Here is a 26,545-nt window from a genome sequence, read left to right on the forward strand (position 1 = left end):
GATGATCTCACTGGATGCACATTTCTAAATCGTTTGGTTGATTGTTTCATCATCGGAGGTCAATTAAAGAGAAGGCGAGTTCCTGTCACCCTGCTCGGAACCCCTTCACTGCCAGAGCCCCAGAACAAAGGGAGGAATTGGGCTTGGGCTCAGCAGCTTGGATTCCCATTTGATTATTTCCAACAAGGGAGTGAATCTATTTTGGAGACGGTATTCCCAGGGGATGAGCTCACCGGCGCAGAGCATGAGCAAGGCTGGGGATAAAAAAAAATGTAATACAGCCTTTTGTAATGTGTTGGAAACCTATTTACTACCAGGAGGCTGGGTAATTAAATGCCACTTCCTGGAGCAGAATGAAGCACCCTATGTAATGCCAGTGCAGAGGGGTTTGCTCCTGACAGAGGGTGGCCACTGATCCTGCCAGACACCCCACAAGTGTCGAGGGCGGGAAGATACACTTCTGCGGGCTGCTTCTGTAAAACCACTGCAGCAGCCACATGTGGCTGACTGTGATTGATTCCGGCATCCTGTGCCATTGTGGTGGCCTTGGTGCAGTGTCCCAGGGGCATGGGAAGGTGGCAGGATGAGTTTTCCATGCAATGCACTATGGTGTGTGATTTACACTGGCTCTGGGCAGATAGCTGTATGGGAGGAATAACAGAATCAAATTACCTGGAAACCAGTTTCTACACAGAGTTCTCCAGCTCCCTGCTTGTTCTGTTGTCACCTGGGCTGTCCCCCACTGCCTCATACTGATCTGTGTCCCCATGGCTGCCAGTGACTCATGGTGCAGACCATTCACTCAACCCCATCCCACAGCTCCCATTGGAAAATTGCTCTCCCACTGGCCCAGCCACACCAGTGTCCAGGTTCCAGGGCTAGCCAGGCTTTCTCCAGGCTGGGAAATGGTGTATCAGGTGAGTGGATCAGGTCTGACCAGCACTGGCCTTGGCATCCACACTTCTCCTGCCTCTGTGCATGGCAAGGGAGGTTTTCCCCGCTCACTGAGAATCCAGGTTCATTGGAGACTGAATACCTTAGAATATAGCTGGGAGGAGGGATGGACACTGCTCAGAAGAGAGTGGCAGAGATGTTTACCTGGGTAATTTGGAACTTTTGTAACAAGACAAATTGCTTTTACACGATGTACAGCTATTAATCTCCAGCACGTGAGAGAAGGATTCTAACATGCACATTCCCTGGGCACTGCAGCCATACCATGGCATCCTCTGCAAGACTCCCTGTGCAACTCACTGTGGTACTCTGTGGTGTGGCTTCTTTTTTTAAAGACTAAGCCAAAGATGTTGGGAAGAATATCCTGTGTTTCTCCTCCTCGTTGCTTACAAGGAACCAGAAAACAGCAATTCCTCCTGTTACTCCTGGAGCTGCTGGGGTGTCACAGGTCTTGTCCGGCATTTTTGTGTGTGGCAAAAGGGAACGGCTCCCATGGCTGTGGTCCAGTCCCAGCTGCTGTGGCTGGGGCCAGAGCTCTTGCCAGGACAGGGGGAAGGATGGGCCCCTGGGCTGGCACGTGAGCACACGTGTTTGCACGTGAGGGCTGTCCGGATGCCTCCAGCGCATCGCGCTGCTGATGGAGCCTGTGGTGTGGTGTGAGCTACTGGTAGGGATGTCCCCTGGCACCATGCTGAGTGCGATGTCCCTTCCGCGTGGGATACCCCCTCCATTGCTGGACCTTGTGGCTCTGTGCAGACCCTGGAGCTTTCGGCTTTCCTGTACCAGTGAAAGTTAAGAAGTGGAGGAAAAACGTTGCTGTATGTTATAGAGGAAGAGAGGTAAAAAGGGCAGGAAATTTGCACCATGTCCATTTCCCCTTGGCCCCCGGCCGCTGCTCATTCCGGATTCGGGATTTGCGTAGGCAGAGTTAAAAATAACAGGGGTATATAAAGAAGGACAGAGAGGGCTGCGCTGGCCCCGCAGCCACCAGGGCACAGCGAGGCAGCAGGCAGAGATCAAAGCAGGATGCGGTCCAGGCGATGCAGTGGGGCTGGGAGTGTGTGCGGGGTCTGGGGGTGCTGCTGGACTGCTTCACCAGGGGGTGGGATGCCAAGATCTGCCAGCTTGGCAGCCTCCTGGCCAAGCAGCTGGGCAGCACCCATGGAAGATGAGGCCATGTATATTCCCACAGGCAAAGACATCACTCGTGGACCCTGTCCCTCTGTAGCCTTTACTCTGTGCTGACATTCACCGGGAGCAACCCGACCTGTCTCCTCTGGCCAGAGAGCTGTGCAGGAGGCTGGATATGGCCTCCAGCCAAAGCACCCTGTTTTGAGACTGAGCTCCCTGTCAGTGCTGCCGGGGTGCTGCCTGCCTCCCCGAGCCCCTGGCAGCCCCGGTCCTCGGCCACACATCCCGGTGCTCCCCAGACCCCAGGGCAGGCAGGGCGGACACAGCAGCTTGCTTGGTCGGTGCAAACGAATCTGCCCTCTGTGCCCTGATAACATTGTGTTTGTTGCGGAGCGGGAAGAGCCTGCCAGCACACGATAAGAGCAGATGACTTTACTCTGGACCCGCTCCGGATTGAATTATGCTTTAATTTCATTTTCAGTTCCTCTTTTCTTTTCAGGAGGGGAAGGGGGCTTTGGGAGTACAGGCAGGTCTGGGGGCTCCTCGACCCTTCTCTAGGCAGGCCAGTACCATGCAGAGAGGAAAACAGAGAGTAAAACCCAGCCAGATTAATTCTCTGCTCTCAGGGATATAACCCTGGAGTGTCACAGCTGTTTAGGTTGTTCTGCAGTGGATCTCCCTGGCACCTCTTGTGGGGTCCTCTCTGGAGCTGTTGGAACTTGGGCTTTGCCTCCCACTGAAGCAGAAGCTCTCTGGGCTGTGATGCTGTAGGTGGTGTTGGAGAGGGGGCACTGGAGATGCTCTGAAAGAGGGTCTTTGGGTTCATTCTAGTTTCCCAGCTCCAAGTGACAGCACAGAAAGGGATGCAGTACAGGTGTTTTTCAGTCCCCAATGTTTTGTGGGGTAGGGGACCCCTCTGGGTCTCCTGGGAGCCCTACTGAGCAACCTGGGCATCAATTCCACCTCTGGTAGTGCCACAGGGCATTGTCCCCCTGCCCACCCTACGCGTGCTGTGGACCACTGGGGAGGGTGCCATGGCACTGTGGAAGTGTTGGCGGGGCTGACAATGCTTTTGGTTTGACGGGGCCACCTCTGGCCACGCTTCTCTGTTGCCAGATGTGCCAAAAGCAGGGATAACCATTAACCCTTTCCTCTTTAGCCATCACCTGGGTGGGTGGCCCTTCCCACCTTCTGTTTGCTGTCTTGCCTGGCTGCTGTTTGATCTCTTGGGGTGCCAGTGACTTTACAGTCTGCTGTAGTGGCTTGGGAGATAACCCCACGTTTCCTAAATGGGCTTCTGTCAACAGTGGGTTGTGCATGAACTGTCTGCTTCTGCTTGCCTCCCACTCACCTCAGAAGGGACTTCTGTGGCTGAGGCGCTGACAAGGCAGTGGCAGGGACCCCCCGTGCCCACCCCATGGTTCACAACAGGAAAACCCTGCCCGTGACGCACTCCTGGCTCCCTGCACAGTCAGCGCTGGCAGTGCTTGTGTTGCTGCGGTGCCTGGCATGCTGCCGCTCCCCGCCGTGCCGGTCCTCCCACCAGAGCATCAGTAAAAAAGAGTTTCCTGGGGAATATCCCACATTTGCAAGAAATATTGGCTGCAAAAATTAAGCTGATCTGTTGGCAATGCCTCTCAAAATAAGTCAGCACGGGTGTAGATGCCAAAACTGCCTGGGAAAGGGGAAAACCAAGAGAAATTAGTGTTTGTCTCCAATGGCAGCTTCTCTCACTTATCTGTAAAACTTTGGGGCAGGAACTTGCCTTACTATTAATTATTATTTGGCCAAGAAACAAGTAATGGGATTAACTGGTGACTTGAATAAACTACTCTGGGGAGGCAAACTAAAAGTAATTTCAAGTAATGCCCACATGTTTCTTTGCCACTTTGGAGGTGACTTTTTCCGAGAAAGGCCTTTGGAGCCTATGTGTTTTGACCCAATAGGTGCCATTAATAAACCTGCTGCCTCGCTGGCAGACAAGCAGATGGGGCCCAGGCAGCAGCCCAACATGTGCTCTGGAAACCAGGGCAGGGATTCTTGGTAAAAGGGGGAAGATCTGGATTGTTGTTGTTCCACTGGATTACTGAAATAATTTATTGCAATGCTCCACCCTTATAATTAAAGCGTGGTGATGAGAGCAACTGGTAGAGTAGCTTTGGATTCAGAAGCGGCATGTGCGTGTGGTGTGTGTGCACACCTCACCTTTGGTGTTTATATTTGCTTTTTTTTAAATTGACTCCTTGCTTCTGAATAGAGCAGGCAGCAGCCTCAGTTCTTAGAAAGGTATCTGGAGATGGACAGCTCCAGAGAGCAGGGAGACAGGCTCCAAGAGATAAGGGCCATTGCTTCTTGACGAGCGCAACAGTAGCAGGGCCATTCCTGGTACTGGCTGGATGGGGGCCAGACGGAGAAGATCTTGCTGTGAGCTGGACAGGGAGGCAGAGAGCCCGCGGGGAGGCCTGCCCGGTGCCCTGGGTCTCTGTGCTGCCATCCAGCTAGCCAGAAAGGGCTGAGGGACTTAAATGTCTCCTGCAAGGTGGAACAACCTGCTGTCCTTGCGTCCCCTGCCATGGGAAGCTCTCAGGAGGACAGCACTGTCCCAGGGGCTGCTCAGGGTGGGACAGCCGGCTCATGTCCCCCTGTGCCAGCGTGGTCGGAGACTCAGCCACAGCACCGGTCCCTAGGAAGGGCAGACAAACGTGCTGTGTGGGGGCTGTCGGGCGAGATGAGGAGATGCCGGCAGGGTGCCAGCCCCCGACAGGGTGGACGAGCAGTTATCTCGGCTCGCACACGCACCCTGCACGCCGGCAGATGCGAGCTGTACGCTCTGTGCTGCTGATTGCCTCACCGACAGCGGCGGCGCGGGAGGACGCGGCTTCACGGCTGCGCTTACGTGAAACGAATGGCGTGGGGGTGTGGGGGCACCGGGGCTCGGTTCTCTGCTTCAGCTCCTACTGTGGCACAAGCACCCCTTTTTGGGACTGCACCTTCGCTCGCTGACGCGCTCGCTGGCCCCCGTGGCGAGTGTAGTGCCCGGCACACCGGCTGTAATGCTTTTACCTGTAGCCCTACGCCAGACCTCTCCGGCACCCTCTGCCTCCAGACACGGGTGCGTGTGACACAGCCATTGCCCCTACCCCCCTCGGGACACCGTGCCGGGGAGCTCCGGCTCTCCCGCCTACAGCCTCCCTCCCCGCGCGTGGTGCGTTAAGGACGCCGCTGCCCCGTCCACGTCGCGGGCAGGGTTCTGGCCTCCGCGATCCACAACAGCACCCTTGTCTCTCCTCGCCCGTGGGACACTCTCGCAGAGCAGGGCAAATCAGGGTGTGCAGACCCCGCCGCTCTGCCCCGTCCTCTCCCGTCCCGCGCGGGCTCCGAGCGCGGTCGGGGCAGCGGCAACCGCCGACCCCCGCCCGCCGGGACAGCCCCGCCACAGGGGGCGTGGCTCTGGCTGCAGCAGAGCCAATGGCAAGCGGCAGCGGTGAATATCAATGAGAGCCGGACCAATCGGGGCGCAGCCATGCTGTTAACAGCTTAGGGGCGCGGGGCGGCGCAGAGCAGCGCTGCTGCCTCGGGGAGCGGAGCGGTGCCGGGCTCCGCGCACCGCGCTCCCCCAGCCCGCCCCGGCCCCGCTGCCTCGGCCCGGCTCGCCATGGCGGTGGCCGTGGACGAGAGCGCCTTGCCCTCTATCTCTACTTTCGCTAACTTGATGCCGCTAGAGGAGCGGCCCGCCGACATGCTCCACGTAAGCACCTGGCATCGGGGAGAGGGTGGCAAGGGGGGTACGGGACGGAGCGTTCCGGGCTGGAGCTCAGCCTGGGGAGTGGGGGGCGGGTCGCCTTTCCCGCCGTGGGAGGGCGCCCCGGGGGCGGCGCAGCGCAGCCGGAGCGCTGCCGACCCGTCGGACGGGTTGGGGGGGGCGCGGGCCGCGGTGTTGGGGTGGCGGGTGCCGCCGCAACCGTCTCCCCGCCGATCCTGACGCTTCATTTTCCCGCAGAGGATGCTACAGCAGGATGGCCCCGCTGCCGTCAAGCGGGAGGAAGACGACCTGGGCAAGTTCGTGGACTTGGACTTCATCCTGGCGCACACCAGCAGTGGCGGGCAGGGGCCGACCGGCCCCAACTACCCCCTGCCCGAGACCCCCGAGAGCTGTGGCACGACCTACGACAGCGACGGCTCGTACTCCACCCCGGGCAAGTTCCCGGCGCCTTACCCCGAGGGCCAGGGCCACAGCTACGTGGCTGAGCTGCTCACCCCGGACCTGCCCGGCCACTACGACCTGCAGCGGAGGGAGTACACGGAGTTGCGGGTTCCCGGCGGCCCCCACCACCACCCTCACCCCCATCACCACCCGCCTCTCCACTCGGCCCTAGCCCGCCCGCTGCCCCTGGACCCCGCGCAGTCCTTCGTGCCCCGCATCAAGAAGGAGCAGCCGGAGGAGCGCGCCTGCATGTTGGGGATGTCCGCCGCCGAGTACCTGGGACCGGGCGGCGGCGAGCACAAGCCACGCGTGGCGCCGGGTCCCGGCCCGGGACCGGTGCCGCCGCTGCCCTACCCGGGATTCCCCCACGGCCGCTTGGGGCCCCCTGAGGAGCCGCTGCCTGGCGCCGATCCCCACCTCTTGGGCGACCTGCCGCCCCATTACGCCGTGGCCCCGCACCGCTATGCGCCCCACTTCACCCCCCAGCCGCCGCCGCAGTTTCATGGACATTTCAGTGTTTTCAGGGAGCCCCTGAAAGGGCCGGGGCCAGGGCCGAGCCCGGCGGGGCTGCCCGGCTTGCTGGTCACGCCGCCCAACTCCCCGGTGCTGGAGTACTTCCCGGCCGGGGCTCCCCCCGAGGACTGCAAGCCCAAACGCGGCCGGCGCTCGTGGGCGCGCAAGCGAACGGCCACGCACAACTGTGAATACCCGGGCTGCGGCAAGACCTACACCAAGAGCTCGCACCTCAAGGCGCACATGCGGACCCACACGGGTAAGGGCGCGCCGGGGCGGGGACACGCGCAGAGGGTCTCGGGTGGGGGCACCGCGGCACGTGCTGAGAGCCCGAGCGTGGCTCCGGGGTGGGAAGGGGTGTCGGTGACACCGGGGGGGGGGGGAGAGGGGGCGTGTCGTTTGGAGAAGACCCATGCGGTGTGTCCCCGTGGGCACCCAGAGATAGCCCACAGCCGGCATGGGACTGTGTGGAGGTGTCCTGCGTGGAGGGCAGGGGGCAATGGGGATGGCCCTGATGTGCTCAGGAGGACCCCCGCGGTGGGGTTGGACAGGGACACATAGGGACCGAGGCATGTAGTGAGACCACTCTTGTGGTGCCTCTACTTGCTGGCTTTGGGACCCGGGGGTGCCTGAGGTGGTAGAACTTGGGAACGTGGAGAAGCCCTCCACTTGGGCTAGGGACAAACAGAATAGGGAGACAGACTGGGGGGCTGTATGGTGAGACCCTCTGGCCGAGCTGGGACAGGGCACATGGTGGCACCCCACAGCAGGGATGAACAGGGGACCACCCGCAGTTTAAAGTAAAGCAAGGGCGCATAGGAGGAGACCTGTAATGGGGCAGGGATGCCAAGAGAACAGACCTTTGCACATAGGGAAGGGCAGAAAAATGGGGGACAGAAGGGAAAAGTTGGGCAGGCAGAGGGGAGCAGTGGGGCTCCCATCTCCTAAGGGTAGGCATCAGGGAGCGCCCTTGAAAATGGGGTGCTGGGTAGGATAGCACAGAGCTGAAGGCGTAGGGAGGGTGGGAACCTACAAGCCCACTGACACCCCCTCTACTCTGCAGGCGAGAAGCCCTACCACTGCACCTGGGAAGGATGTGGCTGGAAATTTGCCCGCTCCGATGAGCTGACCCGCCACTACCGCAAGCACACAGGGCACCGGCCGTTCCAGTGCCACCTCTGCGAGCGGGCGTTCTCCCGCTCAGACCACCTTGCTCTCCACATGAAGCGGCACATGTGAGCAGTGGCTGCAGCCGGACTCGATGTCCCTGGAGCCAGCTCACGGTGTAAATAGTGTTGGGCCAGGGATGGCAATGGGGGGTTGCAGCTTTGGCCACCCAGCCCTCTCTGCTTATAGTTGATAAGTAGTTCTCTCCTCCTACCCCTGTGAGAGCTGGCCCAGCCAAGTGGTGGGAAAGGGCTGCTTTGGGGATGTATGTGGGGAGAAAAACTGCAAGAAACACCTGCCCAGGCATCACCACTCAGCCCCCCATGACCTGGAGGGTTCCCCCCAGCCAGGTACCTGGTGAGCAGGGGGCTGGTGCATAAGGGATCTGTCCCCAGAACTCCTGGCTTGTATTTGGCATCAACTTAACCTTCTTTCCCCAGATTCTGGCACCCCTCTGGCTCTAGGGGCTGTGCTGGCTGACTGGCTGTTTTTTGGCTAGATAGCCATGCCAGTTGGGCACATTGGTTGTGGTGCTGGGAAATGGGTTGCTGGTTGTCTCAGTTGTGATCATCAGAACAAATCTCCTGACCCAAAGCCCGGAGTGGATGGGTGAGGGTGGGATTTCACTGGCTCATGCTATAAAAGTTTGCAGGTGTTGGCAGCACAGCATCGCCTTGCACAGAGGGCAGGGATGCTCCTGTCACCAGCCTGGGACTCCACTGGTCAGTCCAGCCCTGACCATTCCCAGTTTTCCACTCAAGAGCCTAAAATGTCTCTCCTGGCTCTTGTCTGCTTTATTTTGTCTTGTTCTTCCCCTCAGGATGACACCAGGTACTGCTGCAGCTGCCTTCCCCATGCTGCTTTTTAAAATTTAGTATGTAAAGGACAGTGAGTCCAGCTATGAATACCCAGGTCTCTGCTATACTTGAAACTTTTGTAGGAGGGGGGGACAAAAAGAAAGCTCAAAGGAAAATGAGTCTTTTTATGTGCAGCTTCTGCAAAGCAAGTTGTAAATTAAACAAAGCAGTAATATATAATGTTTCTGTTTTTTTAATATATTTTTTTCTTCCAGCTGGGAACACAGATGAGTCTCAGCTTTGGGAAGTGCACTGTTCCCATCTGTGTATATTGTTAATTAACATTTCTCTGCTTGGGCACGTTAGGTCTCTTGCACTCTGAAATGTTACTTTTCTTTATATGCAAACTGTTGAAATATTGTGATCTGCTGTATAATAAATAAACAAGATGTAAACATGAAAGAGCCAGGAGAGTTTACTTTAAAGGTTTCTTCTAAGAGGAGAGGGTGAGGCTGAGCTTGTTTGTCAGTAAATATTTACATCGATGTTCATTTCTGCTTAAGTTAGCTGCGGAGGATCGATGGGGAACGCCCAAGCCTCGGCATCTGAGTAGCATCTCCTGTGCAACAGCTCTTGAGTCACCCCACTTCCCTGTGCCTCAGTTTCCCTAATCTGCAGATGGGGCAATTGCAGCACTGGGATGGTGTGACTGGTCCTGCGGTGAGTCATCTCCAAAGGGAATGGCAGCCGAAACTCAACTGAGAGTCTTGCTGGTCCTGAATTCTTCCTGAGTAGTCCTGTCCCGCTGTGCCTCACAGTGGGAGCTCCACAGTACCAGCCTTGTGGTCACAACCAGGAGGGAGATTGCTGTCAGCTGCCTGGTCCAGGGTGCTGTCTCTGCTGTCCTCTGGGGATGGCCTGGCAGCTTGGTGGGGTTCAGGTGCTGAGGTTTCCCTGCGTTAATAGGTGGTGACTCAGCACAAGCATGCTGGCAGGTCCCAAGCTCAGCAAGCAGGTCTGGCTCCATCCCTCCCTCCCTCCCACAGCTGATTACCTGTGATGCACGAATCCCTCTGAAGGCAGGAACTTGTCTAGACCTGACACCATGCTGGCAGTGCAGGGAGCACACAGGCTGTATGATGCCGTGGCCCAGGGTGGTGGTAGCAGCAGCTCCCTCCTCCTCTGCTCACCACTGCAACCCCCAGCGGCTGGCCAGGGCTGGGGGTGCCCTAGGGCTGCTTGCCCTGCAAGTGGAAGTGGGATGTAGCTGGGCTGATCCTACTCCTTCCTGCTCAGATAGGAATGGCAAAACAGGTCTGATGATCCCCTGAGGAGTGGCTAATATTTTGGTGTTTGGCTCTTTGATCTGGGACCAGCACCCAGCCTTGTGGTCTGTCCTTGAGTAGGTACAAAAGCATGGGTGATTCCAGGCAGGGTGGCAGCAGTTTGGGACATTGTGTTCTGCCTGTAGGCCTGAGGTCAGGACCATGGGGCTGCATCCACAGGTGTCAGATCCATCAGGCTCAATCACTTGTCCTTTCCACTGCTGCCTCCACCCTCTGCTTGCCCTGCCCCACTTTCTGAGAGGTGCCTGTGCAAGGGTGACTGCTGGGACACATGTGGCCTGTGATGAGGGACTGGGGATGTCTTGTTCCTGGGACCACCAGAACCCAAGGACAGGGCTACACTGCCAGGGGATAGCTGGGGCAAAACTTCTGCCTCTTCCGTGGAGACTTGTTCAAAATGTCACATGGAGGGAGAGGGAAAGGTGTGGGCTGTTTGAATTAGCGATGAGTCAGGCTGGCAAAGCCAGATGGGGAGAGTGCGTGCCTGCGTGTTTGTGTGCGTATAAGTAATCTCTGGCTTTGTGTTTTTATTATGATTATTATTTTTATTTCCAGGGGAACGATGAATTTCTCCAACCATCCTGTCCCACTGGAAAGGCTTGCTCTGCTGTCCTGTCCTCCCTAAGCATCCTGGGAGCCGGAGTGACAGTTCACAGCTGTTTTGAGGTTCAGCTCTGAGATCAGAGCTCAAACCAGTTCTTTCTCGCTTTTCATCATTGCTGTGCCAGGGCAGGAGTGAAGTCCGGCTCTGCTGCCACTACCTTACACGGAGAGGTGAGAGCAGGGGAGGCTGCTTTGGCTCCTCCAAACAGAGCTGCTCCAGGTTTGATCCCCTGTGCCTGGGGCAAGACACTCCTTCAGGCACACAATGGGGCATGACAGTCAAATGGACCAGCATGGCTGGGAATCACCTCATGGCTGGGGAGGAGTGGCTGTAGTGGAAAAGACAATTACAGTTAATTTGTTGTTAATAAAAAACACCCTCTTCCAATTGCCTGGGCTAAGACACACTCTCCTTTGGACAAGGGAGGTCAGTCCTGTCCCCAGCAAAACCTGCCCTGCAAAGTGATGAGGGCAGCAAGAAAACACCTTTGGCAGCACTTAGGGAGGCAGAGCTGGGGTGCAATCCCTGTGGTATGGGTACCTGCAGTCAGCTGGAGAACCTGAGCTAAGTCATGTCTCCCTTCCTTTTCCACCATGGTTACTTCCTGTCAAAAAGGACCCTTGGAACTGTGCAGAGGCCCCTGAACCCTCTGTAACTCTTAAACCCCATGGTTTTGGGGTACAGCTGACCTGGTCCAATGAAGAGGCAAGTGGGTAAAGGAAGGAACAAGGTATGGAGAAACACGTCCCAGCAGAAATGTGAGTCATGGCCACAGTATGGCCTGGCACCAGTCACTTGCCAGTTGGAGCGGGGCCCTGGGGTCCTCAAAGCTGGAGAGGGGTGAAAGAGAGGTTTGAATGGGTTTCTGCTGTCTGGGGATGACCCAGCTCATGGGGATCCCCCATACTACAGCCAGTAGGTCCCACAGCTGGTCTGGGATTCTTGATCCATAAGGAAAAGGAGTGTTGCAGATCTGAGGGTTCCTTTGCCAGGGCTTGACTTTGGGGATGCTGTGGTCCATGGGGACAGCATGGAGCTCAGGGGGGGACAAGAGTGCTGTAGGTAGGATGCAGCCTGGGTGCTCAAGGGTGGGGAGAGAGTTTGGGAGTGCTTGGACAGGCTGACACAGACCGTTCCTCACCATGAGGTCAGAACTCGGCTCCCCAGGACCAAGGTGTCCCTGCTGAAGTATGCTCTCAGGGCTTGCGTCTCCCATTGGAAGAGCAGCGGGAAGTGCCGCATCCCTGCCAGGGTGGGGGAAAGGTCCAGCAACTGGTCCCTGTGTCCATGCTGCTTGGGGTGGGCCAGGTACCACGATAACGGGGCTGTGGCTGTCACCGCACCCTTAGGAAACATTTGGCTTCAGGCACCTGAACCCATGGGGAAGCGATAACTCCCGGCTCACTTGCCCTGCCTGGACCCACACCTGGCACTGTTGTGCCTTAGTCACACACCGAGAGTTTTTCCACTGCTGGGCCCCAGATAACCTTCTCCTGCCCCACTGGCCACAGTGTTTGCACTTGTCCTCCCCCGCTGGTGCCAGGCTGGGAGACACACACACCCTGAGCCCTGGTCCGAATGCACGCACACCTCTGGCCTGGGGCCACCTTTGGTCATGCTTGGCAGCCAGGGGATGGGTAAAGGGCATGAAGTGCATCCTTCCCCAGCATCCTGAGGTGGGTGAGGAGTTGGCCTGGAGGGGGCCTTCCTGCCAGGTCTAAATCTGGAGGGCACATCTTTCCCGCAGCTGCTTGGTGGCAGATCGCCCAGGCTTTGGTAATTTGGACATCCCTGGTGTATCCAGGACAGCTGGAGGTGGGTGAAGGTGTTGCAGTGACAGAACAGTGATGCCAGAGTTCCAGGGCACAGAAGCACTGGATTCCTCATCACTGCTGACTTTCCCTGACTCCCTGAATTCCCTCGGTTCTCCCTGTGCGCTGGCGAGTCAGGACCACCCTGGTGGTCAGATCTGGGCAGTCTCAGTGCAGGACTCTCAGTGAGGGACCAGGTACGTGACTCACGTTTCCAGCCTTTCCCTTTTGCTCTGCAAGCTTTGGGATGCAGTGACCAGAAACAATAAGTCCAAGCTCCCTTGAAGTAGTGCTAATTGCTCTGCTGATGAGCCCATCAGCAAAAGCACCCAGCTAATGTGTTTCACCTGCGGGTCCATAAAGCTCCTGGTGGGACACAGCTCCCGAGGCTCACAGGGCTGTGGGAGAGGCAGGATGTGAAACTGCGAAACAGCACTGTCCAGCTGCCCATGATCTCCATCATTAACGAGATCAAAAAGCCTCTGTCCTGGGGAGATGAGCTCAAAACGTGCTGCAGGCTGTTGAAGAGGAAATGGACACCCCGCGCTGGGGCAGAGATTGAGTCCTGTTGGGAGAGGGTTTGAGCAAGTCAGGCAGGCAAGTGGGAGATATAATCAAAAAACGCACTGAATGGCCCATCTGTCCCCGGGTTTTATTTTTGGAACGGGTTTTTGTTTTCTTTAAGTGCTGCTTAACAGGATGAATGGACTGCAAACAACCCGCCGTGAGCGGCAAAAAGAGGGGCCCCCTTTTTTGGTATTTCAAAGCTCTCCATGGAACCATAGTGCCAGGCTTGCCAGGCAGGCAGAGACTGCAAAAGTTGGGAAAGCCTTGTCTCCCTCTGCAAGCCTACCTTGGGGGAGTGTGGACCCCACTTCCAGGCCAGTTGTGGCAAGAGAACAAGGAAGTGTGCTAGAAATTATTAGCAATGTCCACACACACTGATGGGAGAGGACTTGGGTGGATGAGGCAGCGCTGAAAGCAAATAGGCAGGACAGGCAAAACCTTAGGATCAGCTCTCTCTTTCTGGAAGGGCTAAGATGCTAAAAGCCATCCCTGGTGATGTGGAAAGGGGTAGAAAAGGGATTAAATGATTTCTGGGGGCAACAGATAGTACTCTGGGGGTGTCACCAGTTCCCATTGTGGCACACTGCCATCGGTTAGGCCATGACACAAAGGTGATGTGCCGGTCCTCGTGAGAAGGGTTCACCAGCAGGATGGGGATGGTGGTAACTTCAGCATAGCCTGGCTGGAGGGATTCCATGCAAGAGCAACTGGGGTTCAGCTCATCCCAGGGCTGCACAAGGAGAAGAGATTCCCCTCAGAGGCACCCCCTCCTCTGGGCTATCCCAGGTGGCCACAGGTCCCAGTGTATCTCTGTGCCCTGTGCAGAAACCATCTCCTTCAGGCAAACCTTTGCCAGGCAGCCTTGCCTTGCCTCGATCTGCCAGGGAAGGGGATTTCTCCGAGTCCCTCCTGGCCCCACACCACTGTTTCACCCCTTTCCTTGTTCCCCCATCTCTTCCCACGGGGAAGAAGAAACAGGACAGTCTTATTAATAAAACTTTCACTCCTGGCTGCCCCATGTGAGTGCTCTGGAGCACAGAGCAGGAGGGCGAGGAGCACACGCTGTGGCACACGAAGCCAGGCCGAGCGGCCCGGGTGTGCCACGCGGTGTGGCTGGCACCGGGCCGGCCCCTGGCACGGCTGCTGGGGAGAACGGGACAGGGCACAGGTGCCAGCGAGCACCTCGGGAAAGGAGCCGGGAAAATGAGTTCTGCGGGAAACTAGGGTCAGTCCCAGGGAGAACAGCGACCCATGCCACAGTCCCCGAGGGAACGGGGTCGCGGCAATGGGGGGGCCACGGTGAGCGCGACGAGCGGGCTGGCGGCGCCCTCTCCCCGGGCCGGGCTCGGAGGCGCCGGTCGAGCGCGGCGCTGCTGCCACCTCCTGGCGCGGGGGCGAGCTGCGTCTGCAGCGGGCTGTGCGCCCTGAGCGGGACGGGGGGTGCCGGGACCCGGCTGGGCCCGGCCGCTGCCGCGGGGAAAGCGGCGCCGGTGGCCTCGGGCCGGCTGGCCACGACCCGCCAGGAGCGGGACTCGAACCCGCACTCCTTCGCCCTCACCCCGGCTTGGTGCGTCCCCCAAAGCGCTCCGGGCACTTCCGGGCGCCTCTTGGCGGGAGCGGAAGCGGCGCTGCCCGGGCCGCCGTATGCGCCGCACGTCCCGGTGGCCGCGGAGCCGGCGCCGGTGGGTGCGCGGGTCCCGCTCGGAGCGGGGCGACCGCGGCCGCGCGGGGAGCGCCGCGTCCCGCATTCCATCCCGCGGGCCTCCCGGGATCCCCCCGCGGGGCTGCGGGCTGCGGGCGCGGCGTGCGGAACCCCCGGGACCCGCCGGGTGCAAGGCCCCGTTGTTGGGCCTGGCGGGGGGATGGGAGGCGGCCGAGGGGGGTGTGTGTCTATGTAGATATAAGTGTGTGAGTGTGCGTGTGCATGTATATGCGTGCGTGTGTGCAGATATACGTGTGCGTATGTGTATACACACGCACCTACGCGTGTTTGTATGAGTCCGGGATCCCCCCGCGGCCGTTAACCCCCGACCCCCGGTTTCCCGCCCTCCCAGAGCTGGAGGGGACGGACAGGACGGCGCAGAGAAGGCCAGAGGGCAGGCGGAGACATGGCGACGGGGGCAGATGTACGGGACATCCTGGAGCTGGGAGGCGTGGAGTCAGAGAACACCGGCACCATCAACAAAAAGGACATCATCAACTCGGATAAGGTGAACTGCAGGGCCCTGAGGGGCTGCTGCGTGATTTCTAGGCACTCACTGACCTTGCATGTGGTGTTTGAGGTGAATATTGGAAGAAAAGATGGAATAAAGCGTGTACCTTCTTAGTTACCTGTGCCATGGCATCCGGTGTGGAATTTAAACTGGAGCTGTGTAAGCGGTGTTCTGCTGAGCTGGGCCAGGCCCCAGAACATTCTCAGCTCTCTCTAAAATTCTCATTTTGTGAAGTATCTAGCCCCAAAGCAAATGGAAATACTATAACACAGTCATGTTTTAGAAGAAAGAAAATACTGTCTGACTTGACTGAATGACAGAAGCCTTCCAGCCTGTGTGGGGAAGGTGTGTGGCTGGGGTTTGGGACAACTGGGGATGCATTGCCTGTGGGAATATGGCAAATTAGTAAGCTCTGTTAAAGATGTGTTACATGATGTGCTGCATTCTGTGTGGTAATGTGCTACAACATCTTGTTGTCTTCTGTATTTTAAATTTGGGCAAGGTCGTGGGTGTCCCATGTTTTGTAAGGTGTTGGGAAGGTCAGCTTAGGAGTAGTTATGAGAGGTGGAGGTGCTTTGAAATGAGCCCAGGAAGCTCTCTGATACAGAGATGGTCTGATTTGAAGTAAAGCCTGTGTATGTGGGGAAAAAATCAGAATGACACTAAACATACACAACCACCCCATCCCTAAAAGCATGTCCTGGCTGTCACTGTTTGCCTCCACTGAAATGTTTGTTTCTGAGGAGAAGCACTGTGGTTTCACTGCTGGGGCTAGGGCACACAGTATAATTGGTGTAATGGAAAACCAGTGAGTTTCAGTCATTTAAAGGCTGAAATGTTAAAATTCCCGGTTATCAGCTGTCTTGGTGAACAGTCTCTGGTGAGCAGCCTGTTGGCTGGATTCAGCCTGCAGTGTTGTCACTGGGCTTTTGGAGTTGAGAGTTCTTTGATATAAATGTGTTTGTGTGTTAGGCAGCAGAGAGCCAAAGAACTGGTTGCTGGCTGTCTCTTTGGAGCAGGGACCAAGATGGTTTCCTCCTCAAGTTACTGTAATGGGAAGAGAGACAAAGGAAAGGTGCAGTGAAAAGTTTTGGGAGGGGTGCAAGAGGCCACTTGAAGGAAACATTTTGAATTTCTATGAAGTACAGAAACTAAGCCAAACCGAAGGTGTAAGCTGTTATCACATGGAGAGTGCAGAGTTGCTAATAACAGTGCATCTCTCGCTCAGGAAATAGATCTGTTCTCAATTAGAAAAGAAACAGATTGCTGTCTTGAAATCACAAGAGAACCATGAAGTACTTTCCAGTCCATTAGTGACTGAGAATATTAAAATAAAAATTACTAGGCATAAAAACATTTAAATCAGCATGACCAAGTAATTTGTTCTCAACTCCTTAAAAGCGGGCTGAGCTGATCTCTGGCCTGCTGATATTAACTTTTAATAAATCTGGGAACTTTGGGGGAATTCCAGAAGCCTGTGTTCATACACGGTGTGTGTTGACCTCTGGGTAACTGCCTTGGTTGGCCTTAGTTTGCTCCTGGGCAAAATGACAGACATACTAGGAGAAAGGTGATTGACTAGAGATGAAAAGGTGCTGATATAATGCATGTCTGTCATGAAGTTTTATGGAAAGCAGTTGTAGTCCAAGATGACAGGGTTTTATTTTTTCAGTGGAATCTTGAATTTATTTGATAAAGGTGACTGTATGGATTTAATGCAGTTTATGATGCAGTGTTAGTTTTACTACTGAAAAATATTCTGATTCAAAATTTGGTAGCGATATGGTAAGCAAGTATGTAATAGTAGTGACTGGGGTAGTAGTTATAAAGATGGTACAGGTAGACCAAATGCTCAGTAAACTTTTCCCTCTTAAATAAAGTGTAACTTTTTAATGTGGCTGTTACTGTACTTCCCTGAATCCAAAACTGATGATTTGATTACTGATGAACTTGGATTGGGTATGAGTTAGAGTGTGTCTTAGAGACCATCAATTCTGTCAAGGGCCTAGGGGCCAGGCTGAGTTGTGCACACCAAATTCCTCTTATGAAGAAACTTTCAAAAAAATTGTTTGCTGTGTAAATGGGAGAGCAGAGCTGGGACTGGAGAACTTTGGTAGGTGATACTGGGGGTTTTGCCAAGGGGTTGCTGCAAGGGTGTAATCACAGATGGTAAAAACTGAAGCTGCTGCAGAACAAAGTGACAAAAACTATAAAAAACTGGGAAGACATTTCCTACTATCTTCTCAAAAAGGTAGAGAATCAATTAAATGCTTTAATACCTCTGAGGGAGGACAGTGCTTGCCTAGTAAGAAAAGACTTAGTGCACCAGTCCCTGCAATCTACAGCCAGATGTTCAGCTTGGAATTTAAGTGTGTTATCAGCAAGAGCAAATGTGGGTACTGGTGAGCCCTATCACTGAAAGTGGGTACATTTTGTCTGTCAGTGTCTTCCACCAGGAATAGGCACTTTCCTGGAGAAATTCAAGGTGTCTAAAACCAGATAAAAGTAAAAACCATCTCAGGGCACCAGGTTATACAGTTTTAAAGTTCCCTCAGGAATTTCTACTTCTGAATCTAAAGTGCAATTCTTTTGTTTCAGAAAAAATCCAAGAAATCTTCAGAGACATTGACGTTTAAGAGGCCAGAGGGAATGCACCGAGAAGTTTATGCACTCCTCTATTCTGACAAAAAGTAAGAGCACATGGTCATCTGTGCAGGTTGTTGGGTGGCCTGGGCTTTTGGTGGCAGGGCAGAATCCTCTTGAAACCAGGAGCAGTCTTGCTTCCCAGATTGATTCTCCTTTGTGCTCGGCTCATGCTTGTGCCCTTCTCTTAGTCATGGACAGGGTCTGTTTTCTCTCTTCTAAATTTGAGGAGTTTGCTTAATATAGGAAATTAATTGGATGAAGGCAAAATAGTCTAATGCAAACAAACCAGTGTTCTTACCCTTTGTAGCTAATGCTTTCTTAATCTCAACTGGGAATAGCACCTGCTTTTAAATCTGCAAAAAGAGTTCTGAGCCCAAAATCTTTTTGGTTTGTCTTGGGCTGTTCCTTGCTTCTCATCACCAGCACTTCTGTCCACCACAGGGATGCACCTCCGCTGCTGCCAAGTGATACAACTCAGGGTTATCGTACAGTCAAAGCAAAACTGGGCTCCAAGAAAGTCCGGCCTTGGAAGTGGATGCCTTTCACCAACCCAGCGAGGAAAGATGGAGCAATGTTCTACCACTGGAGGAGAGCAGCAGAGGAAGGGAAGGATTACCCTTTTGCCAGATTCAATAAAGTAAGTGGGAGCACTTACAATCAAAAGCATATAAATAGCAGTTGGAAAATACCCTTCAGTCAGTTTCTTGGCTGTCTAGAGAGGAAGTTGTTTCTTTCAACAAGTGAAGGCTGAGTTAGATTTGGTAATTGCATTTTGAGCCATGTGACCATGGACTGATGTCTCCAAATCATTTAGGTGAAGTGGGCTTTGTATGTGGTCAGACCTTGCTAGAGACCCTGTGGTTTCAGGTTTGCAGTCATGGATTTGGTGAGGAGGACTCGTGATATCTCCCTCTGTTCCTGACCAACATCCTCCCTCTGATTACAGGCTCAGGGTAGTAAAAGGTATTCTATTCTGAGTGAGACATAAAAGTCGTAAGTCTTGTTATTTTGCTCAGTATGAAAAAATCGCTTGAGCTTCGTGGCCAAAAAGGTGGCTTGCAACCTCTTGGCCAGATTCCAGCGCAGATGCTGAATTACTTTGCGTTCCCTCTGAAATTGCTCTCGTGGTATCAGTGTGGTGCAGTCCCCTGTTCTTTGCGTCTTACATTAAATTGTCACAATGTGTTGTTGTAATCTCCTGCTGTCTTTTGTCCCAGATGTATCTGCTTTGAGTGGCTGGGCCTTTCATGTGTATGCACAAAGAAAACTACATCAAGATTTATACTTCAAAGTCAGGACCTCCAAAGTTAGGAAGGAGCAGAGTTAGGGTGCTTCCATAATGTAATTTAACTCCCTTCATGATGCAAATCTGAAAGACTGAGAAAACCATGTGCTAACATGATTCCACAAAAGCTCTGCTTGTGTGTAACCGTATACAATATTTTAAGTTTATAACCCACAGAGCATCAGCTCTAACAAAGCTTGGCTTCCTGCAGAGTTAAGTGGTTGGTTGACCTCATATGTTAGAAGGCTCAAGCTCTGACTGATGCTTTTCCTCTAGCTGGGACATTGGTAAGAGCCTCCTGTGGTATCTCTTCTCTGATGTCTGGGGTGGAAGTCTGGAGTATGACTCACTTAGTCGAGGCACCTACCTAGCTGTCTGAGTGAAACTTTGTGAGGCTAATTGTCTCTAAGACTCTACTGCTGGAACTGGTTTTGGCTGAGTTCAACTGAGTTTATCAGAGGGGGCCACACATCACATATGGGTGTTTTAATTATATGATTCTCCTTTCCTTAACTTTATCAGGTACTGTGAACTGACAGACAGAAGAGCCTTCAGCAAGGCTGTAACCTTTAGATTAGTGGTACAGACCTCTGCGATCTGCAAATGCACAATTACATAATATCAGGGGCAAGTTGTTACTCTTGTGGTGCTGTAGTTAAGAAAATTGAAGGCACTGATCAAGAGTTTTGAAGATACTTACTTTATCAGAGGAAATTTACTTACTTCTCCAGACTTTTGTGGGTTTCTTCTCCCATACTTGATACCTCTGCCTGAATCTTTCTGTCTCCTTGGCATGAGCCTGTTTTCCTGTCCTTCACTCAAGTTCTTTAACCAAGCTCCTGGGTCACTGCTCAGTTGCTTTCCCTTTTCTCTGTGCTTCTGGTCTCCAATACAATTCTGTCCTCTTTGTTGTGAGATCCAAAATGTGAACTTGGGTTTCACCATGCACACTGAGCATGGTGTAATGCAAAAAAGCATTACAGCAAAAAGCATGGTCTTGCTTGTTTCAGGGTGTGAAATAGGAGCATAAAAGCAGCTTTGCAAAGCTCTCTCTCAGCCAGTACTGTTTTTTTTGGCTACCATCAGTAAAAGCTTAGCAAAAGAGTATGAGAGTGGGGCAAATACATATTTTCCTACCTTCTGGTGGTTTTTGGCTTAAGGATTTCCTAATTTGAAATTTGTGTTTAATAATTCTTGCTAGGTACATTCAGGGCAGAAAGCTGCTTTGTGAGTAACCCATCCTAATGGGTTCTTCAGGTTAATTTTTTGTGGTGTGCAAAGGTGTGTTCTTGTGATCATTTCAAACTGCTGCCTTGAGGTTTAGTCCCTCTGAGATCCTGTGTTACATGATGTAGTAAATTGTCCTTGCTGTGTATGTTGTTGTATGTAATGTGACATGCCCTCCTGTGCACTCCTTTGTTCTCAAATATCCTTTCTTTTGAAATGGGTGGACTAGGAGTGAGTGTTCCACTTACGAGAGCATGGTGGATTTATGTTGGCTGTTTTTCTCTCCTAATTTTTACTGTTTGGTTTGTATTTTCACCTCTATGAGGCATTGTGCTGATGTTTCCACAGAGCTGTCTCATGGCTCCAGGATCCTGAGCAGTTTCAGCTAATTTAATACTCATAATTTTGTGAGTTTATAATGTGCAATGTTGGAATGAGGGGTTTTCTAGGCCACTGAATCCTCCTCTTGGCTCTTTCAGGTCCTGCCACAATCCAGTCCCTTTCAAAACTGATCAAGTTCCTTCTGAAAAGCACTTAGCTTTTCCTGCCCCTGTGCTTCCTTGGGAAGCTCTTCTAGACTGTCTTTGCTCAATTTCATTTTCAGGTTAAATTTTCCATGTTAAATTGGCATTTCTTAGCAAGTCAATTTCTTTGTTCTTATTTCAGTTGCTCTTTTCTTCCCATGAGTATACCTTTCATTTCATCTAGCATACTTGAAGCCTGCAGTCAGATTCTCTTTCAGATTTCCTTTGCTAGGCTGCATTCTCTTCCAGTCTGCTGTGGGAAGACAAACTCACCTCCCTATTACTCATGCTCTTTTCTGTACTTGTTTCCATTTCAGTGCATCTTTCCTGACCAGGGATCAGTAGTGTTGTAGTTGATATTCCTACCAGTATTCTTGTTGTGCAGTTGAAACACTGCCAGTTTCTGCTGAAAATCCCTCTCTGGGGGTTATATTTGCCTTTTCATGGTTATGTTGCATTTGAATGAATAGTCAGCCTGTGGTTGGCCCAAGCTTTCCATCTGTTCCCAGCTTCTCCCAGATTTCTCAGTGGTTCTCACCTGAGCAGCCATGAATGGGGGCAGTGTTTTGGAAGTGTCTTTGCTCTTGTTGCATTCTCTTGTCTGATGAGGCATCTGCCACCTTCCCTTCCATCCACTGCAGAGGGTCCTGCTGGCTCTTCTCATGTGTGCGTGTCTTCTTGAAATGATTTTGTTTCATTATGTGCATGGGACATCCTTACAGTGTCTGGTAAGATGGCTTTGCTCCTGGAGGAAGTGGTACTTGAAGGCTGAGGTTCAGTGCATCCCCAAGAGGTCTGCTTGACCTTTGAATTTCTGTGTCTAAGTGATAAAGGAAGGGCAGTAGACCTAAAGAAGCGGTTATTTGGAGACTCAGAAATGCTCCTCCAAGCTGTATGGAGTTCATGAGTATGACTTTCCTAGTGACAGGGCACAAAACCACAGAGGTGTTGAAGCACATCTGCTGCTTGCATGCACAGAGTTTTCTTCTGAAGGCAGGATCTCCTCAGGCTGAGCAAAGTTTTGCTGCAGGAGGAAGGGACTGAGGGGCAATAAGGGAGGAAAGCACAGGTTTATTTACACTTTTGCTTTACCACATGCTAGGATTTCCCCTAGTATACTAAGTATTTTTGCTATTTCTTTAGTACTCATGTGACACTTCTCTTCTGGATAGAGCCCTTGCAGAGCAGTTCCAGGCTGGAAACTGTGGTGTGGGCTTGGTCTTTTAGGCACCTGGGACACTGTGAGAATTGGACTGTCATTTGGCTCTGTTATTCTGCTGGGAAAAAGATCTATGGGGAAGGGAGGGACAAAGTTCATGACTTTCAGTTGTACAGTACACAGTCTTTCAGATCTTCATGGATACTGTCTGCACCAAACATGAAAGAAGTAGTCTGAGTATCAAAGCAGGTGTGCTGAAGGCTGGGGATTACTGTTCCTTGCCTTTCCTGTTCTTCCTGTATAAGTAAAGAGTCAACTGTCAGAGTACTTTGTGCCGAAGTATTGGTTTTGCTGTATGGAAGGAATGCAGGGAGGCTGGCTGAACCTTGGTTTCACTGTCATGTTAGCCTCAAATTTTGAAACCCATGGTCAGGATGTGGGTTGCTGACCTCTGCCTGTGTCAGCCATCTGAAATAGATTTCAGCCTCCTAGGCAGTAGTTCCTGGTAGGCTTCCCTGAATGTCATATAATGGTCTTGGGACCACACATTGCTCCATATCAAGTCCTCTGCCTGCTCATCATGTTTCCTATCAGGACTCATTGCTCAGGGTCCTGGCAGTCCCCTTCTGTCATTGCTGTGCTCATGCTCTTGGCTCAGGTATCTTGGCAGTGAGGAGGGCACTGCTGCAGGAGAGCTACCATGGTTTTCTCTCCACAGACAGTGCAGGTTCCTGTCTACTCAGAGCAGGAGTACCAGATGTATCTCCACGACGATGCGTGGACCAAAGCTGAGACAGACCATCTCTTTGACCTGGCTCGGCGCTTTGATCTGCGCTTTGTGGTCATTCACGACCGCTACGATCACCAGCAGTTCAAGGTGAGTCCTGGGGGCCAAGTTGCTGCTAGCAACCTGCTGCTATGGCATGTCCAGGGTTTTCTGCACTTGAAAGACAAAATTACCCGTTATATCAACTTAATTAGGGGAAAATAATGAATTATTGGCAGCAAGGAATATTGAATTTCCAACACAAGGCATTGCTGCTTGCTACGTGTGTAATTAAATCCACTGTGACTTGTTCTCATTCTCTGTTGTGTTTTATTAGAAAGTTAGAAGGTTTGCACCTGCCAGAAGAACAGCTCATTGTTCCTTGAAGATAAGGCAGCTGGGGATTTTATTTGAGCAGGCTAGGTGGTGTAGATTTCAGTCTAGGCCCTTGGAGAAGGGTCTGCCAATGAACCCTGGGGGCTGTGACTTCTCCCTGGTGCTGCTTCTGACTTGTGGTCTGACATGGTGCAGGTTTCCATCACCTCTGCTGTGAAACAGGGACCATCAGTGGTCTGAAATTGCAACCCTGGTGTCATGGTTGCTGATCTCCTATACTGGTTCCATGCCTCCTGGTGACATAGGAAATGATGTGACATCTACAGAACAGCTCTAAATACTGTTTCTGTTGTCATCTGAAATTCTCACATGAAGAGCATGTAGCAAAGTAAAATAACAAGAGTATGCCCAGCTGAGCAGCCCAAATATCTTTTGTGCTTGGGTTAATGGAACACAGCTCAGACTTCATGAAATCATGGGCAGTGAATTGATGCCTTCTTGGCTGCGTCTTGAATGACCATTGTCTTGAGCAATTCGGAGACCTGCACATTAGTTGCAGTTTCCTGCACACAGGCTTTCTCCTCTCAACTCTCCTTGCATCCTTTTATCTTCACTGCTCAGGATGCTTCACTGCTGTGTTGGCTCTAAGCCCTCAGCACTGTTGGATAATTTGGTGGGTGTTTTTAAAATGTGACAGTTAATTCATGCAGCTCACTGAGAAACTCCTCCTTCCCTGTCATTCCTCCAGCACCTGCAAGGGTCCCTGCTCACCTCCCAGGCATTGTCTTTTACTGTATGTGACATCCTTCAGCCAGTGGTCCTTACTACACAAGGTTTTGCTTGGTTCTTCCATAATGTTGTCCTCCTATGATGTCTTCCACAGAAAAGGTCAGTGGAGGACCTGAAGGAACGGTATTACCACATTTGTGCCAAGCTGGCAAACATTCGTGCAGCTCCAGGCACAGACCTGAAAATCCCAGTCTTTGATGCTGGCCATGAGAGACGAAGGAAGGAGCAGCTGGAAAGGCTTTACAATAGGACACCAGAGCAGGTAACGTGGGGAAGAGCACACCACTTCTCCAGAAGATTGATATGTTGAATCAGTAGGTGTATGATGCAGTCCAGAGCGTGGGAAAGGTAAAGAAGGGCTGCAGAAGAAAAAAGTACAGCTGTTGTTAGGTTAATGTCCCTGTAAGGAGTTTAAAAGGACAATAATTGAGAAATCTGACTATCTAGGAGAAAGGCCTACATGGTCTCTGGTAACTCCCATGTTGTAAGTGACATTGACTGTATTAGTCAACATAATTCAACAGAATGACTAGGTTGGAAGAGACCTCCAAGATCACAGAGTCCAGCCCATGTCCTAACACCAAATTAGACTTTGGCACCGAGTTCCACATTCAGTCTTTTTTTAAACACATCAAGGGGTGGTCACTCCATCACCTCCCTGGGCAGACCATTCCAGTACTTTATTATTCTTTCCATGAAAAACTTTTTCCTAATATTCAGCCTTTATTTCCCTTGGCAGAGCTTGAGACTGTGTCCTCTCATTCTGTCAGTTGCTGCCTGGTGAAAGAGACCAACCCCCACCTGACTACAACCATCTTTCAGGAAGTTGTAGAGAGTGTAGAGTCCTCTGATAGAAGCAAATTCTCAATGTCCTTATGAGTACCGGAGTCTTGTGAGAGAGAATTATTTATTTGAGAGTAAAAAACTTTCCAGAAAACATCAAAGACTAAGTCTGCATGCTTAGTTCTTCCCTGTGTTGAAGCTGTGTAATGGTCTTACAGTTTAGAGATTAAGAAAGTGTGTTCTTCATAGGCTGATGGAGAGCATCATTTTCAGTTTGTTCATTCCAAGGACAAGTTTGTATGTGACTTACTCTGCTTCTTCCCCCCATTGACAGGTGTCAGTACTAGGCATAGCTGCTCTGGGTTCTACATGCTATGTCTGGGGAGGAGAGCCAGCTTTTCACAACACTTTATTTATAACTACAGCATATTTGGGCTTTTTAACCCTTCTTTCTGTGCTTTTGGTCTCTGGAAGATGGGATGAATAATTTATGGATTGTTGAAGGGTGCATCATAAATGTTGTGATACAGTAGCTGCCAGATTGTAGAGTGGCATTGCCATGGGTGCAGGGTAAGGTTATGGAGTGAAACATGCTTTACAAATCCAAGAAGTTAGGCAGGGGCATAAAATCATCCTTGGGCTGGCCCAGGGCAGAGCTGTTATCGGTAGATGGCCCCCTTGCCTTGCCAGGCCTCCTCTGCTTTGTGACTGCTCTGACGTGCTCTGGTCTGCAGGTGGCAGAAGAAGAATACCTCATCCAGGAGCTCCGCAAAATTGAAACCAGGAAGAAAGAGAGAGAAAAGAGAACCCAAGACCTGCAGAAGCTCATCACAGCTGCTGACACCACCACTGAGCAGAGGCGTGCAGAGCGCAAGGCTCCCAAGAAGAAGCTGCCACAGAAGAAGGAGACAGAGAAGCCTGTAAACATTTCTCTCTTTTTTTCCCCCTTACCCTGTTTATGCTCTGGCTGGGTAACATGTTTTCTGCAGGAGTCCTATGGGGATCAGACCCTTTTTGGGTAGGGGGAGTAACTGCTGGTTGCTCTCTGGCAGATGTGTTGTGGTTACATCTTTGGAAGGCAGATTTGTGTAATGCAGCCATTGTCAGAGTCCCCTGGTGTGCTCTCAGTCTCTCCTCAGTTTGAAAAATGCTGGTTTAAGTCCTGTTTCTCTTTCCCTGCTTGAGAAAAGGGATGAAATTATCCCAGCCATTCATGCATCATGGTAAGGAGAAGCATCTGTCTCCCTGCTTCTTCCAAGTCTATTCTGTTACTGCTTTGTAGGGTTGGCCCACAGTCCCATTGTCTTTCACCTGCCTTCTTTGTCTAGTTCAAGCTTTCCTTTTCTTCCCAGCTCTAGGATCTCAGCAGCATCTCCCTGAGCTCAGTACCTGCCCCTCTCCTGATCCTCAGCTGTGATCAGACCAGCCTTGCTGCGGGACTCTTGTATTCTGGGAGCTATTGCTATTTCTCCATGAGCTGAGCTGCACTCTAAGGAGCCAGAACACAGCTTTCAGTTCACATTCACAGTCCTCAGTTTCCCTTTCTGGAAAGGGGAGGACAGCATGGACTGATCTAAATTCAGCACCTTCAGTAGGAAAAAGGACTGTTAAAAAAATCTCAGATGTTTCAAGTGAATCCCTGGGAATTCCTGTCCCTCCACCTTGTAACAGAGAGCACTGTGTCATTTCTCTCCAAAAGATTCTGTACAGAGAGGTGGGAGAA

General features: G+C 52.3%; 2 protein-coding genes and 1 long non-coding RNA gene across 6 annotated transcripts in view; 2 read left to right on the top strand and 1 right to left on the bottom strand.

The window, feature by feature from the left end:
* The first annotated feature begins 1,568 nt into the window (after positions 1 to 1,568).
* Positions 1,569 to 9,228, top strand: KLF17 (KLF transcription factor 17). 2 transcript variants are annotated; one of them, XM_086841289.1, is made up of 3 exons: positions 1,569 to 1,793; positions 6,086 to 7,061; positions 7,866 to 9,228. In XM_086841289.1, exons 2-3 carry the CDS (start codon positions 6,089 to 6,091, stop codon positions 8,039 to 8,041), a joined length of 1,149 nt encoding a protein of 382 aa, XP_086697415.1. In that variant the 5' UTR covers positions 1,569 to 1,793; positions 6,086 to 6,088; the 3' UTR covers positions 8,042 to 9,228. The 2 variants fall into 2 exon arrangements, with proteins under 2 accessions (XP_086697415.1, XP_086697414.1); XM_086841288.1 differs by lacking the exon at positions 1,569 to 1,793 and adding an exon at positions 5,015 to 5,833.
* LOC147651690 (uncharacterized) lies at positions 9,004 to 14,671 on the bottom strand. Its single transcript, XR_015273581.1, has 2 exons — positions 9,821 to 14,671; positions 9,004 to 9,720 (listed from the first exon to the last, which is right to left on the bottom strand). It is a non-coding gene; the product is annotated as an uncharacterized LOC147651690 (long non-coding RNA).
* DMAP1 (DNA methyltransferase 1 associated protein 1) overlaps positions 10,814 to 26,545 on the top strand; it is a 35,440-nt gene continuing 19,708 nt past the window's right edge. For 2 of the 3 annotated variants that reach the window (XM_086841287.1, XM_086841285.1), the window contains exons 1-7: positions 14,713 to 14,776; positions 15,149 to 15,304; positions 17,906 to 17,997; positions 18,395 to 18,590; positions 22,867 to 23,025; positions 24,134 to 24,301; positions 25,557 to 25,742. In XM_086841287.1, the coding sequence (XP_086697413.1) occupies positions 15,203 to 15,304; positions 17,906 to 17,997; positions 18,395 to 18,590; positions 22,867 to 23,025; positions 24,134 to 24,301; positions 25,557 to 25,742 (903 nt within the window). In that variant the 5' untranslated portion in view covers positions 14,713 to 14,776; positions 15,149 to 15,202. Of the gene's footprint in view, positions 10,887 to 14,712; positions 14,777 to 15,148; positions 15,305 to 17,905; positions 17,998 to 18,394; positions 18,591 to 22,866; positions 23,026 to 24,133; positions 24,302 to 25,556; positions 25,743 to 26,545 lie in introns of those variants that run through there. The other variant, XM_086841286.1, reaches the window with a different exon arrangement.

This window comes from Cyanistes caeruleus, chromosome 9, assembly GCF_971803275.1.
Source record: "Cyanistes caeruleus chromosome 9, bCyaCae1.hap1.1, whole genome shotgun sequence".
Lineage (NCBI taxonomy): Eukaryota > Metazoa > Chordata > Aves > Passeriformes > Paridae > Cyanistes > Cyanistes caeruleus.